We start from the raw sequence: 15,073 nt of genomic DNA on the forward strand, positions 1-15,073 counted from the left end.
AGCGAATGTGAACGAGAGACATTGTGCAAATGAACAAAGTTTTGACGCATGCTGTACTGGCTCTCCAGTGTGGAGTCTGAAGTGGCTCGGGCAATGGGCCTGCCTGCTCTGCTTGGAGAAGAGGGGTAGGAGCAGACTGATGGGCCAAGAACTGAGAGTAGAAAAAACACAAGGAAATAAAGATTGAAGTGGCAGCTGTACAAATAACTCATCCAAATGGCTTTGACTTCTCAAACATGGAAGACAGCTAAAATAATATGATGCTCTGTCACCTTATTAATTCAGCAACTTACTTAGATAGTAAGCTAAACTAGGGTCGTGTTAATGCAGTTTTTCATGCAGTAAAAAATATAAGAAGCATAAGAAATATCTTGCTTTGTTTTTTTATACACGGATCGAAAACAAATGTTGTGCTTCAGATGAGAATTATTTTTTCCAGTAAAATGCAAAATTATGCGAATAAAGCTAAACATTAGGAAACGTAGCTGGCTTCATTCTTTCTATGACATTAGAAACATGATGGCCATGCATCGTTTTTGCTTTTTCATTGTAAGCTCATTTAGTTGTGTGGCTGCCAGCCAAATAGCGCTGCACTTCTGTTGTCAACTGATGAAAATGAAGCTATTTTAAGACGAATGTGTTGCGCTAATGTATTTTCTGTGAAGGAAAACTATAGTTGCACGTCCTTGATCACTCTATTGAAGAAAAAAAACACTGACTTTCAATATAAAATGTGACCCCTGTCAATACACAGCTATTTACAAACAAACACATGACTGGCTCAACTGTGCTGGGGAACTAAGTAAGCTTCATAATGTAAAATAATGTGACAGGTGAAATAAGAACACAATCTACTTCATCTCCTAACACACTGCACAAGTTGACTGCAGGTATTTACTTAAAAAATAGCTACAAATATTACAATGTATTGAAAACTTCAAATAAATAGTTTCAGTAGTTTTGGCGGTATTGAAAGACCATCCAGTGGCCATTTCTAAATACCCCGGTATACAGAATAAACAGGAGGCTGAAGAAATGTGGCTTGGCTGCTAGGACCCTCACAAACTTCTACAGATGCACCATTGTGAGCATCCTGTCAGGCTGTACCGCCGCCTGGAACGGCAACTGCACCTTCCGCAACCGCAAGGCTCTCCAGAGGGTAGTGCGGTCAGCCCAACGCATCACCAGTGGCACACTGCCTACCCTCCAGTACATCTACAGCACACTTTGACCCTGGAAGGCCTTGAAGATCACCAAGGACTTCAACCACCCAAGCAACGGCCTGTTCTCCCCCTACCATCTAGAAGGCGGAGACAGTACAAGTGCATCAATGCTGGGACCGAGAGACTGAAAAAAACGCTTCTACCCGGCCTCCGCCCAGTACCCTGCCCTGAACATTAGTCACTGTCACCAGCCAGCTACCACTCGGCACTCTACCCTGCACCTTGGAGACTGCTGCCCTATGTACATAGTCATTGAACACTGGTCACTTGAATAATGTTTCCATACTGTTTTACCCACTTCATATGTATATACTGTATTCTAGTCAATGCTCATCCTATATAACTACTGCTGTACACACCTTTTCTATTCATATACTGTCCATAATGTCTATACACACCATCAGGTAATATACACTGTGTACAAAACAAAACATTGACATAAACTGACCGGGTGAATCCAGGTGAGTATGATCCCTTATTGATGTCACTTGTTAAATCCACTTCAATCAGTTTAGATGAAGGGGAAGAGACAGTTAAAGAAGGATTTTTAAGCCATGAGACAATTTAGACATGGATTGTGTATGTGTGCCATTCAGAGGGTGAATTTCAGTACCATTGAACGGAGTATGGTAGTAGGTGCCAGGCGCACTGGTTTGAGTGTGTCAAGAACTGCAAAGCGGCTGGGTTTTTCGCGCTCAAAAGTTTCCCATGTGTATCAAGAATGGTCCACCATCCAAGGGACATCCAGCCAACTTGACACAACTGTGGGAAGCATTGGAGTCAACATGGGCCAGCATCCCTGTGGAATGCTTTCGACACCTTGTAGTGTCCATGCCCCAACGAATTGAGGCTGTTCTGAGGGCAAAATTGGGGTGCAACTCAATGTCCGGAAGGTGTTCCTACTGTTTTGTACACTCAGTGTATATATTCCGCCCTCTGACATTGCTTGTTCTAATATGTCTATATTTATGAATTAATACATTTGTATTTTATTTGCATGTATTGTTTTGTATTCTTACGTATTACTGCACTTTTGAAGCTAGGAACATAAGAATTTCGCTACACCCGCGATAACATAATACAGTATGTGTACGTGACCAATACAGTTTGATTTGATACAAGGTCAACACACACTAAAACATCCACAGAGTAAATATCTCTGGGCAGACAGACAGTCAACAGCCGTATCTATTGGTGCTTTTAGTCTAGAGCAGGAAAGAAGGTGTAGCCGGTCTGTCTTTTATATAGTTATTTGACAACATTAATTTCCCCAGAAGGTCAGTTCTCCACTTGAACAACAATTCAACATCCTCCCCGTCTCTATCCATCCGTGAAAACTTCAGAATTGGAGTTGAAACAAAATTATACTTGGTGCTTTAAAACTTTAGATTATATGATTCTGACTAGGGAAACATGCTCTTTACATATTCATGTAACGTACATCCCATGTGTTTGTCTTCCAAAATAAGCCTATTTCATAGACACAGATACATGAGAAACAAAGACACAGATACATGAGAAACACAGACACAGATACATAAGAAAAATAGACACAGATACATGAGAAACACAGACACAGATACATGAGAAACACAGACACAGATACATGAGAAACACAGACACAGATACATGAGAAACACAGACACAGATACATGAGAAACAAAGACACAGATACGTAAGAAAAATAGACACAGATACATAAGAAACACAGACACAGATACATAAGAAACACAGACACAGATACATGAGAAACACAGACACAGATACATGAGAAACACAGACACAGATACATGAGAAACAAAGACACAGATAGTTAAGAAAAATAGACACAGATACATAAGAAACACAGACACAGATACATAAGAAACACAGACACAGATACATGAGAAACACAGAAACAGATACATGAGAAACACAGACACAGATACATAAGAAACACAGACACAGATACATAAGAAACACAGACACAGATACATAAGAAACACAGACACAGATACATGAGAAACACAGACACAGATACATGAGAAACACAGACACAGACACAGAAGAAACACAGACACAGATACATGAGAAACACAGACACAGATACATGAGAAACACAGACAGAATACCAGAGTGCAGCTGGGCTAAATGTAGTGGTGCTGTCTGAGATGATGCATGGACAGGGACAGGGACGGGGACAGGGACAGTTAGAGGTTTGTGGTGCTGTCCGAGACAATGCAGGGACAGGGACAGGGCGAGGTTTGTGCTGCTGTCTGAGACGATGCAGGGACAGGGAGAGGTTTGTGGTGCTGTCTGAGGCGATGCAGGGACAGGGATGAGGACAGGGAGAGGGAGAGGTTTGTGGTGCTGTCTGAGGCAATGCAGGGACAGGGATGAGGACAGGGAGAGAGAGAGGTTTGTGGTGCTGTCTGAGGCAATGCAGGGACAGGGATGAGAACAGGGAGAGGTTTGTGGTGCTGTCTGAGGCGATGCAGGGACAGGGATGAGGACAGGGAGAGGTTTGTGGTGCTGTCTGAGGCGATGCAGGGACAAGGATGAGGACAGGGAGAGGTTTGTGGTGCTGTCTGAGGCGATGCAGGGACAGGGATGAGGACAGGGAGAGGTTTGTGGTGCTGTTTGAGGCAATGCAGGGACAGGGATGAGGACAGGGAGAGGGAGAGGTTTGTGGTGCTGTCTGAGGCGATGCAGGGACAGGCATGAGGACAGGGAGAGGTTTATGGTGCTGTCTGAGGCAATGCAGGGACAGGAATGAGGACAGGGAGAGGTTTGTGGTGCTGTCTGAGGCAATGCAGGGACAGGGATGAGGACAGGGAGAGGGAGCGGTTTGTGGTGCTGTCTGAGGCGATGCAGGGACAGGCATGAGGACAGGGAGAGGTTTATGGTGCTGTCTGAGGCAATGCAGGGACAGGAATGAGGACAGGGAGAGGTTTGTGGTGCTGTCTGAGGCAATGCAGGGACAGGGATGAGGACAGGGAGAGGGAGCGGTTTGTGGTGCTGTCTGAGGCAATGCAGGGACAGGGATGAGGACAGGGAGAGGTTTGTGCTGCTGTCTGAGGCGATGCAGGGACAGGGATGAGGACAGGGAGAGGTTTGTGGTGCTGTCTGAGGCGATGCAGGGACAGGGATGAGGACAGGTTTAGGTTTGTGCTGCTGTCTGAGGCGATGCAGGGACAGGGATGAGGACAGGGAGAGGTTTGTGGTGCTGTCTGAGGCGATGCAGGGACAGGGATGAGGACAGGGAGAGGTTTGTGCTGCTGTCTGAGGCGATGCAGGGACAGGGATGAGGACAGGGGTAGGTTTGTGGTGCTGTCTGGGGCGATGCATGGACAGGGACAGGGACGGGGACAGGGACAGTTAGAGGTTTGTGGTGCTGTCCGAGACAATGCAGGGACAGGGACAGGGAGAGGTTTGTGCTGCTGTCTGAGACAATGCAGGGACAGGGAGAGGTTTGTGGTGCTGTCTGAGGCGATGCAGGGACTGGGATGAGGACAGGGAGAGGTTTGTGGTGCTGTCTGAGGCAATGCAGGGACAGGGATGAGGACAGGGAGAGGGAGAGGTTTGTGGTGCTGTCTGAGGCGATGCAGGGACAGGGATGAGGACAGGGAGAGGTGTGTGGTGCTGTCTGAGGCAATGCAGGGACAGGGATGAGGACAGGGAGAGGTTTGTGGTGCTGTCTGAGGCAATGCAGGGACAGGGATGGGGACAGGGACAGGGAGAGATTTGTGGTGCTGTCCGAGACCATGCAGGGACAGGGACAGGGAGAGGTTTGTGCTGCTTTCTGAGATGATGCAGGGACAGGGATGAGGACAGGGAGAGGTTTGTGCTGCTGTCTGAGGCGATGCAGGGACAGGGATGAGGACAGAGAGAGGTTTGTGCTGCTGTCTGAGACGATGCAGGGACAGGGACGAGGACAGGGAGAGGTTTGTCGTGCCGTCTGAGGCGATGCAGGGACAGGGATGAGGACACAGAGAGGTTTGTGCTGCTGTCTGAGGCGATGCAGGGGCAGGGATGAGGACAGGGAGAGGTTGTGCTGCTGTCTGAGGCGATGCAGGGACAGGGATGAGGACAGGGAGAGGTTGTGCTGCTGTCTGAGGCGATGCAGGGACAGGGATGAGGATAGGGAGAGGGAGAGGTTTGTGGTGCTGTCTGAGGCGATGCAGGGACAGGAATGAGGACAGGGAGAGGTTTGTGGTAATGTCTGAGGCAATGCAGGGACAGGGATGAGGACAGGGAGAGGTTTGTGGTGCTGTCTGAGGCAATGCAGGGACAGGGATGAGGACAGGGAGAGGGAGAGGTTTGTGGTGCTGTCTGAGGCAATGCAGGGACAGGGATGAGGACAGGGAGAGGTTTGTGGTGCTGTCTGAGGCGATGCAGGGACAGGGATGAGGACAGGGAGAGGGAGAGGTTTGTGGTGCTGTCTGAGGCGATGCAGGGACAGGGATGAGGACAGGGATGAGGACAGGGAGAGGTTTGTGCTGCTGTCTGAGGCGATGCAGGGACAGGGATGAGGACAGGGAGAGGTTTGTGGTGCTGTCTGAGGCGATGCAGGGACAGGGATGAGGACAGGGAGAGGTTTGTGCTTCTGTCTGAGGCGATTTAGGGACAGGGATGAGGACAGGGGTAGGTTTGTGGTGCTGTCTGAGGCGATGCAGGGACAGGGATGAGGACAGGGACAGGGAGAGATTTGTGGTGCTGTCCGAGACCATGCAGGGACAGGGACAGGGAGAGGTTTGTGCTGCTGTCTGAGATGATGCAGGGACAGGGATGAGGACAGGGAGAGGTTTGTGCTGCTGTCTGAGGCGATGCAGGGACAGGGACAGGGAGAGGTTTGTGCTGCTGTCTGAGATGATGCAGTGACAGGGATGAGGACAGGGAGAGGTTTGTGCTGCTGTCTGAGGCGATGCAGGGACAGGGATGAGGACAGAGAGAGGTTTGTGCTGCTGTCTGAGACGATGCAGGGACAGGGATGAGGACAGGGAGAGGTAGAGGTTTGCACTGCTGTCTGATGCGATGCAGGGACAGGGATGAGGACAGAGAGGGGTTTTGAGGTGCTGTCTGAGGCGATGCAGTGACAGGGATGAGGACAGGGAGAGGTTTGTGCTGCTGTCTGAGGCAATGCAGGGACAGGGATGAGGACAGGGAGAGGGAGAGGTTTGTGCTGCTGTCTGAGGCGATGCAGGGACTGGAATGAGGACAGGGAGAGGTTTGTGCTGCTGTCTGAGGCAATGCAGGGACAGGGATGAGGACAGGGAGAGGTTTGTGCTGCTGTCTGAGGCGATGCAGGGACAGGGATGAGGACAGAGAGAGGTTTGTGGTGCTGTCTGAGGCGATGCAGGGACAGGGATGAGGACAGGGAGAGGTTTGTGGTGCTGTCCGAGACCATGCAGGGACAGGGACAGGGAGAGGTCTGTGCTGCTGTCTGAGATGATGCAGGGACAGGGATGAAGACAGGGAGAGGTTTGTGCTGCTGTCTGAGGCGATGCAGGGACAGGGATGAGGACAGGGAGAGGTTTGTGGTGCTGTCTGAGGCAATACAGGGATGGGGACAGGGATGAGGACAGGGAGAGGTTTGTGTTGCTGTCTGAGGCAATGCAGGGACAGGGACAGGGATGGGGACAGGGACAGGGAGATGTTTGTGGTGCTGTCTGAGGCAATACAGGGATGGGGACACGGACAGGGACGGGGACAGGGACAGGGAGAGGTTTGTGGTGCTGTCTGAGGCAATACAGGGATGGGGACAGGGAGGGGTTTGTGGCGATGCAGGGACGGGGGTGGGAACAGGGACAGGCAGAGGTTTGTGTTGCAGTCTGAGGTGATATGGGAACAGGGACAGGCAGAGGTTTGTGTTGCAGTCTGAGGTGATATGGGAACAGGGACAGGCAGAGGTTTGTGTTGCAGTCTGAGGTGATATGGGAACAGGGACAGGCAGAGGTTTGTGTTGCAGTCTGAGGTGATATGGGAACAGGGACAGGCAGAGGTTTGTGGTCCGGTCTGAGGTGATATGGGGACAGGGACAGGGACAGGGAGGGGTTTGTGGTGCAGTCAGTGGCGATGCAGGGACAGGTATGGGGACAGGGACAGGCAGGGGGGTTTGTGGTCCAGTCTGAGGTGATATGGGGACAGGGACAGGGACAGGGAGGGCTTTGTGGTGCAGTCAGAGGCGATGCAGGGACAGGGACAGGCAGGGGTTTGTGGTCCAGTCAGAGGAGATGCAGCAGAGACAGTGACAAGTGACAGGGAGCCTGTTACAGTTGTACTTCCACTGAGGGTCCCAGGACTGGCCGTGAGTGTTTGTTTGCTACTCCTTTTATCAGTGGGGTGCCATGGGCCTGGGCCTTCAGTGAGGTCCTACACAGTCCCACCCGAATTAATCCACCTCTTATTACCATCATTATGATGCCATGGCTCTAGACACTATACATTTAGACAGAATCGCAGTATAACCAGGCGTTGCATCACCTTTAAATTGACATTTTTATTCAGAGAATTGCAGGGGAAGAGTACAATACAGTACAGTTCAACTAATAGGCAAGAACATAGTCGAGTGCAACAGAGTTATATTAATATTCTTCTTCTATCCATTTCTGGTCCACAAACTTTGAGCTTTAAGCCCCCCCCACCCAAAGAAAATCAGTTCCTGTTTACCCAAAAACATGACACAATCAATGAGTCTTTTCAATATTTCCCTATTTTTCTTCACCTTTTCATTGTGCAGCTCCGTTGCCCTGCGCTGTTGTTCGTTGAGCTGTAGATCCACTCGGGTGTCCCCAAAAGTTTTCAAAAGCACCATTGCTTGTAAGTGCCCAGCCGTACTTTGGTGTCTCGTTGCTGCCTTGGTTAGACAACTCAAGTTTGCAAAGCCAGTGTGGCTCCAAACACCAAATCGATCACTTGCAAATAATAGGCATTCCCATCAGTACAGTTTGCAGTGCTTCTCGGAGCCTGTGAGCCATTGATAGCGCTCGTAGTTGGAACTTTGAAAGTGGCGAACGAACCCCTTTCCCGCCTGTGACAGGCTTTGTAGCGTCAGCGTCGGGCGACCTCTCCTTACAATGTCTAACTTTTCTCTAAAAGTTCATCTTGAGAATGGCGTTATAATTATATCCTAGACCAAATCGATATCTTCTCCTCCTTCTGCCATTGTGGGTTGAAAAAACAGCTTAGTAGTACGTGAATTAATTTGTTTATCAAATTCAGTTTCCTAGTTCTGCATAGACCTGCCCATAGGACTTGTCTCTCAATATTGGTAATCCAATCAAAAGATGTGCACACACTACGCCTGCTAGCTGGCTCATGTGTAACACTGGAGCCAGCCAGCAGGCGTACAATAGCCAACTCTAAAGCTGATTGGTTGACACTAAATTTTCATGTCCATTCACTTTAAGCTACAAGCGCCCGAACTGTTGATTCTGAAGGCCTGAGGGCAGATTTTAGACCCCTGGCAACACATGATGGCTGAATTTGATTGGATAAAAGATCTAACATAAAGACCAGCCCTCCAAATCTCAACCTGGGGCTGGAAGCAGTGCAACGAAGAGGAAAGCTATGAAATGAAGAGTATAACTCTTACTCTGGGGAATAATTTAATACATATTTGTGGGAAAATATATATTAAAAAAAAATGATATTCTGATGATGTTTAGGCCAGCAGAGAAGGCCTTGCTGGCCCTGACGGCCCACCACTGCCTTTTATATATCATTATCAGGGTTAACTGGGAATTAGATTGTACACATTTCACATAATCCCATTGCAAAGGAGGCAGCTAGTTTTCGTCTTCCATATGCGATAAAGGAGAAAAAATATGATGTCAGTAATCATTGCGTGCCATTATTATTGTATTATTAAGACATTTCTAATGTCACACATAAGGTAAATAGCTTTCCCCTCCCGGAAACTCAATGTGAGATTGTCTATCTGTATGAGAGAAATGGTGATGAGTTTGGAGCGTGCTGGCACGGTCTGACATGACTTGCAGCTGCTAATAACCGCAGTGAGGATCATCTTGGACTGTGAGGATGCAGTGTAGCAGCCTCATGCTTCCCATACCCTGAGGCAGTACACACGGTCCCTGGCATGGTTGTGAAATGCATGAACACCTTTAGATGGCAATATGTTTGGGAAATGTACACATACCTGGTACCACATTGTCATGTTTGGGGACATGAAACAACGTTACAGTATAGCTAGAAAAATATGTCAACGTTTTGGCGTTTGTGACCGTTTCCAAACGTATCCTCACCAAGAGACCAAGCTTTCTTCAGCAGAGCCCTTACTCCGCTCCTCTGACTTTGGCTCTGAGATTAACTGAGTGGATTCAAGGTGCCACATATTGTATAAAGCTCATTTCTCTTTCAGCCCCTCTCTAGCTCATTCTAACCCAGTTGACCCTTATCCTTGACCAGACCTTTATGCTGACAAAGGGGATTTCTTAGAACCTTGCCATGACAATGACAACACTGAGACTGAAAGGATCAGGGGTGAGAGCCAGCGGGAACGGGCGCGGGTGGGCAAGTGGCAGAGAGAGAGGGAAGGGGGGGGGGGGGGTGGATAGGGAGATGGGGACATATGGAGCAATGCAAGAATTTACCAAATGCTTGAGGTTAAGGTTTGTCCTGTTCTTGGTCATTCAGACTGAGCGGAATAGAGCTGGGGAGATCCTCTCTAGTCCTCCCCTCTCCTCCTCCCAGGGAACTGCAGTGTACAAGGTCATCAACCACAGGCCTACAGGACACACTCTCCTGAGGATTAGGAAATTAGTGATAAGAGCATTTCTTCCTTTGCTCAGTTCTGTCTCAGTCCCCCCCTCTCTCTGCTCTCAGTGTGTCTCCCTCTCCCATCTCTCTCTCACGGCCCTGTGGCTGGAATATTCAAGTTTAAAAATACTGCAACAGTTCCTTTGTTATAGTAAACCATTTTTCCCTCTCTCTACCATATTTATTTGTCTGTTCTGCCTAAATAACAGTGGAATAGGGACGAGAGATCGAGAGAGAGAGAGAAACTGCACTGTGCGACTGCTGTGTTCAGGCAGGGAGAAGGAGAGAGGATGGGAGAGAAAGTTTATAAGGCACAGTTTATAAGGAAATGTGAGAGAGAAGCCGGGGAATCTGTGGTGGCCAGCTGCAAGAGAGGAGATAGCGGAGAAAGGCTTTTAATTCTCAATCCCCACAGAGCCTTTGAAAATTACCAATCTTCTTATCACAGACGCAGGGCTGCTTATGCAAATTGTTGTGGAGTGGAACGTTTAAACTGAAAATTACTCGACAGCAGTTTTTTTTCCCCCTCTCTCTCTCTCTCTCTCTCTCTCTCTCTCTCTCTCTCTCTCCACATAGAAAGCCTGTTTTGAGTCTCAGAAGATGAATTGCTTTGAAGCGAGTCAGGATTTAAAGACTCCAGACCCAGCTCTGGTCTAACGCAGCCGCTCTCACTGCCTTTGTAGCGGAAAACGGGGAGGAAAAAAGAGAAAGAAAAAGCATTTGAAAACAACATTCTGGTCTCCCCTCCCTGCTCTGACACATCACCCATCGCCTGAGGAGGCTAGGAGCCAGGGAAATATAGAAATATCTCTAACCTCTGTTCTCCATTCTAGTTATTTTCATTTCTATTTATTTACCAAAGTTGAGTTTCTTTTTCATTCATTCATTTTTTTTTTACCATACATTGAGGGTAATGAACATGAGAGGATGACACAGCTTGTGTTCTATGCGGGAAGTTGCTTGAAACATTTCTAGTTTTAAATTACACCAATTATATTAGAAGAAAGAAAAGAGGAAAGAGAGTATTTGAAGGAAAATACTGTTGTTTCTGTGTTCTGTGATCAGACACTACTGGCTCTTAATGTTTCTCTCATCAATAACCACCAAGCACTTGACCCATCTCAAATCAAGTCTTCATGACAAGTTGTTTCTGAAAACACATTCTGATGTACAAACCTAAGGTAACCCAAAAACCCAGAATTGTGTTTCAGCCATTTCACCTGGTATTACGATGGGTGCCTGGAGGAGATTACATGTTTGTGTTTTTGTATGTATTGAATATGTTGCAGATTCTATAATTTTCTAATTGAATCTAATCTGATCTGACCCACAGAGGCAGATTAGGAAGAGGAAGTGTTACATGCTGGTGGCGGGAGGCTTCATCCTCACCCTCCTCATCATCATCATCGCTGTGTCAGCAAGAAAATGAAACCAACTCCAGAGGTAAGCCTCCTAACCCCTCCATCACTACTGGTGTTTATCAACCAGCAGCAGCCCAAAAAACAGAGCTTTACTTAGTACTGATATTGTTATACAGATACTATATTGGCGTATTGATTGCTATATTGACATTCTATTCTGATTGTAAACCAAATGTAAACAGCATGTTATAGAAGGGTCCAGACACTTTTTTTTTCAGATTTCACTTGTTTTTGAGAAACTTACCCCAACCAGCGATTCACTTCCTCATCCTCATTGTGCAGTAGGGGGTTCTGAATAACATCAACAAATGCTCCAAAAGAACCCAAATGATTCCTTTTAGAATCGGGAAAGTTATCAGTACAGTGATGCAGGTCTTTAGATGTTGTACACATGTAATTGTGTCATCATGAACATTACGTTATTTTTATTTCACATTCATATTTTTTAGCTGCATTGTCGTTTAGGGGCTTTGTAAGTAAGCATTTCACTGTAAGGTAAAACACCTGTCGTATTCGGCGCATGTGACTAATAAAATGTGATTTGATTTGATTTGATATCCGCGAACCAGGATGAAGAACTGAATCGCTGGTTGGGGTAAGTTTATCAAAAACAAGTGACAGAAGCTAACTTGTCCTTTAAGGATGCGTTCAGTGGCAATAGTTTTATGTTGTGATAAGAGATTTAGCATCAGCTCAAAGACTGTATAGGGATTTTACGAAAACACAGCTTTTTAATTGGATTGTCAGTAATGTGCAGGAAGGCTTCCTTCTTGAATTGGATCAATAATTGGAATCCTAGTCAGAGGACACACTCTGTAAGTGACTGACATTGACTAGCAACGTTCATAGCAGCAAGACAGCAAAGTAAATAAAAAGTTCAGCTTGACATATTTGCTTTTATAGCAAATCAATGTTTAAGGGTTTTCTGTCCAGAGGAAATGTGGTGCGGAACGATTCATTTTCATATATAACTGCCCTACGACCAGTCTCAAGTCATCAGGGCATGGACTCTACAAGCTGCCGAAACGCTCTCCACAGGGACGTTGGCCCATGTTGACTCCAACGTTTCCCACAGTTGTGTCAAGTTGGCTGGATGTCCTTGGGTGGCTGACCATTCTTGATAAACACGGGGAACTGTTGAGCATGAAAAACCCAGCAGCATTGCAGTTCTTGACACAAACCGGTGCGCCTCACACCTACTACCATACCCTGTTCAAAGGCACTACCTTGTTTTGTCTCGCCCACTTACCCTCGGAATGGCACACATACACAATCCATGTCTCAATTGTCTCAATGCTTGAAAGTCCTTCTTTAACCTGTCTCCTCCCCTTCGTCTACACTGATTGAAGTGAATTTAACAAGTGACATCAATAAGGGATCATAGCGTTCACCTGGATTCACCTGGTCAGTCTATGTCATGGAAAGAGCAGTTGTTCTTAAAATAATATATTGTATATTGCTGCTCCTTCACATTATATTTTTGCAGACATCTTTTCTTCTTCAGTTTGGACAATGACATGTACATGTAATTCCAACCACAAGTAATGATTTTTGTTCACTTGTAGCCTCACATCTAGCAGCTTGAATGTCTCATGTGGTTGGCTAGCTCATTGTGTAGCTAGCGTAAAAGGTTGAAGAATGTTTCTCTGCCTTTACAGGAAATGACAGATTTCTTCCAAACGTTGGGTTTTGTGACAGAAACAAAGACCCTCACCATCAGCTCAGCAGAGGATAGAATCAGTGTAGAAGACTTTGGCCACTATTCAATAATTAACAGATGAATTCATAAATGTCATTGGATGTTGATGGAAAACCACAACTTTCCTTAAATGATAACGTAACCAATCTACATGAACCCACAGTCTGGCGTCTTTATCTACCACTGATGGAATTACATTCAGGCCTCTTGTCTGACATACACAAATACACCTCAACCCACACGCAAACACAATCATAGTCACTGTATTGTAAAGCCAATTGATTCATCTTGAATGGGAGGTTGAGGCCCTGTTGGGAGGTGTTCTCTAGTTATCTTCCTCACGTTGATTCTCTCAGGTCACAGATTAGTGGGTCTGCAGGTTTGTGGAGCAATTCGTACCAAATCATTTGGAACAGATGAGATGGAATTTCTCAAGTTGGTGTGTGTGTGTGTGAGGGTGTGTGTGTGTGTGTGTGTGTGTGTGTGTGTGTGTGTGTGTGTGTGTGTGTGTGTGTGTGTGTGTGTGTGTGTGTGTGTGTGTGTGTGTGTGTGTGTGTGTGTGTGTACTGAGCCCTATAGAGGAGGAAGAGTACAGGCTTAGCAGAACCGCCTGGGTTCTTGCCAAAGCAGACGCAGCCATAAGCCTGGTATAGTCTGCCAGTTCTTGTACCAGAAACAGGATTCAAATAAACAAACAGAGTTTAAACAGAATTAAGCGTTCCGAGTATGTACCAACAGCAAATTCAGTTTTCCTCCCATTGTTGTTGGTTGTTGGGCCTTCTTCCATTCTCCTTGATGCTGTTGGCAGATTTTGAAGAAAGTAACGGTACTAGACTGCAGTACTCTCAAATAATAATAACCCCTAATCATAATAACTTTATTTGTATAGCGCTTTTCAGTACTCCCACATACTCTAGCTGGAGTAGACAATAGTATGTTATACAGAAACATAATGAAAGACAGCGATACAAAGAGAGAGAGAGAGACAGCATTACATAGTCATAGAGAGGAGAAATATTGACAGGTACGAACTATGAACACACAGTGAGGGTTAGAGAGGATATAAACATAGAGAGAGAGAGAGGCATAGATGAGAATGGTGAACACTATAGACAGAGACAGGATGATGTGGACCGGTATGAACAAACACCGAGGAGTATAGAGGATATAGATAGACACAGAGAGATACAAAGGCAGATGGGCAGAGAGGAGAATAGCGAGCACTATACATCAGTTTAATGAGAGTGACGACGACAGAAATCACTTCGGAGCCGCTTCTGCTCTCGAATCAATAGCCTGGCTCTTTATGGTGCACTAAATAACGCCATAACTGCACCCTGACACTTGTTTCTGCAAATGATGTTGCCGGCACCGCCTTCACATCCTGTTTACAGACTCATTTGGGAAGTGAGATTTTTCAATGTGCATGTTAGGACCATGTGCTAACTGTAACTACACAAGGTCTTTGTGTGTATGGGGAGGAATGATCGCAGAAATCAGGGGGTGCTGAATGAGAGAGCTTTCAAGGGGTTTCGTCTAATCAAGTAGTGACCATGTACACTAGACATGTGCCTGTCTAGTCTGTATCCTAACAGCTATACTGGCTGTTGGATATCATTACGTATCCAGATGTTAGTCCAGTTACTGGGATTCTCCTCACACGGGGCCCCATTTACGTAATGGATTTCCCCTATTTATCTAATATAGTGGTGCATGTCCCCCCAATACATTTAGCATGTGAAAGGGCCACTAATCAGTGTGGTGTGCATACAATTTGCAGACAACATTGTCTGATAATGACACATTAGGACATTTGCTCTAAAAACTGACAATTGTATTCCTTTCTAGTAACGGTTGCCATTGTGGCTAAAAAGGCTATCATCATCATATTACACCACTGTACCACTACAACACTATATTGGAATGGTTGATTTGGGACTCTCCTCTTAACTGGCTTCAAACAGGGAATCATG

The 15,073-nt window shown here is 46.4% G+C and overlaps 1 protein-coding gene across 2 annotated transcripts in view; it reads left to right on the top strand.

The window, feature by feature from the left end:
• The window catches only part of LOC139380137 (t-SNARE domain-containing protein 1-like), a 123,882-nt gene that overhangs the window by 85,089 nt on the left and 23,720 nt on the right, over positions 1-15,073 (top strand). The window contains exons 11-12 of one of the 2 annotated variants that reach the window (XM_071122590.1): positions 11,314-11,423; positions 11,971-11,999. In XM_071122590.1, the coding sequence (XP_070978691.1) occupies positions 11,314-11,409 (96 nt within the window). In that variant the 3' untranslated portion in view covers positions 11,410-11,423; positions 11,971-11,999. Of the gene's footprint in view, positions 1-11,313; positions 11,424-11,970; positions 12,000-15,073 lie in introns of those variants that run through there. The other variant, XM_071122583.1, reaches the window with a different exon arrangement.

This window comes from Oncorhynchus clarkii, chromosome 2 (assembly GCF_045791955.1).
Source record: "Oncorhynchus clarkii lewisi isolate Uvic-CL-2024 chromosome 2, UVic_Ocla_1.0, whole genome shotgun sequence".
NCBI lineage: Eukaryota > Metazoa > Chordata > Actinopteri > Salmoniformes > Salmonidae > Oncorhynchus > Oncorhynchus clarkii.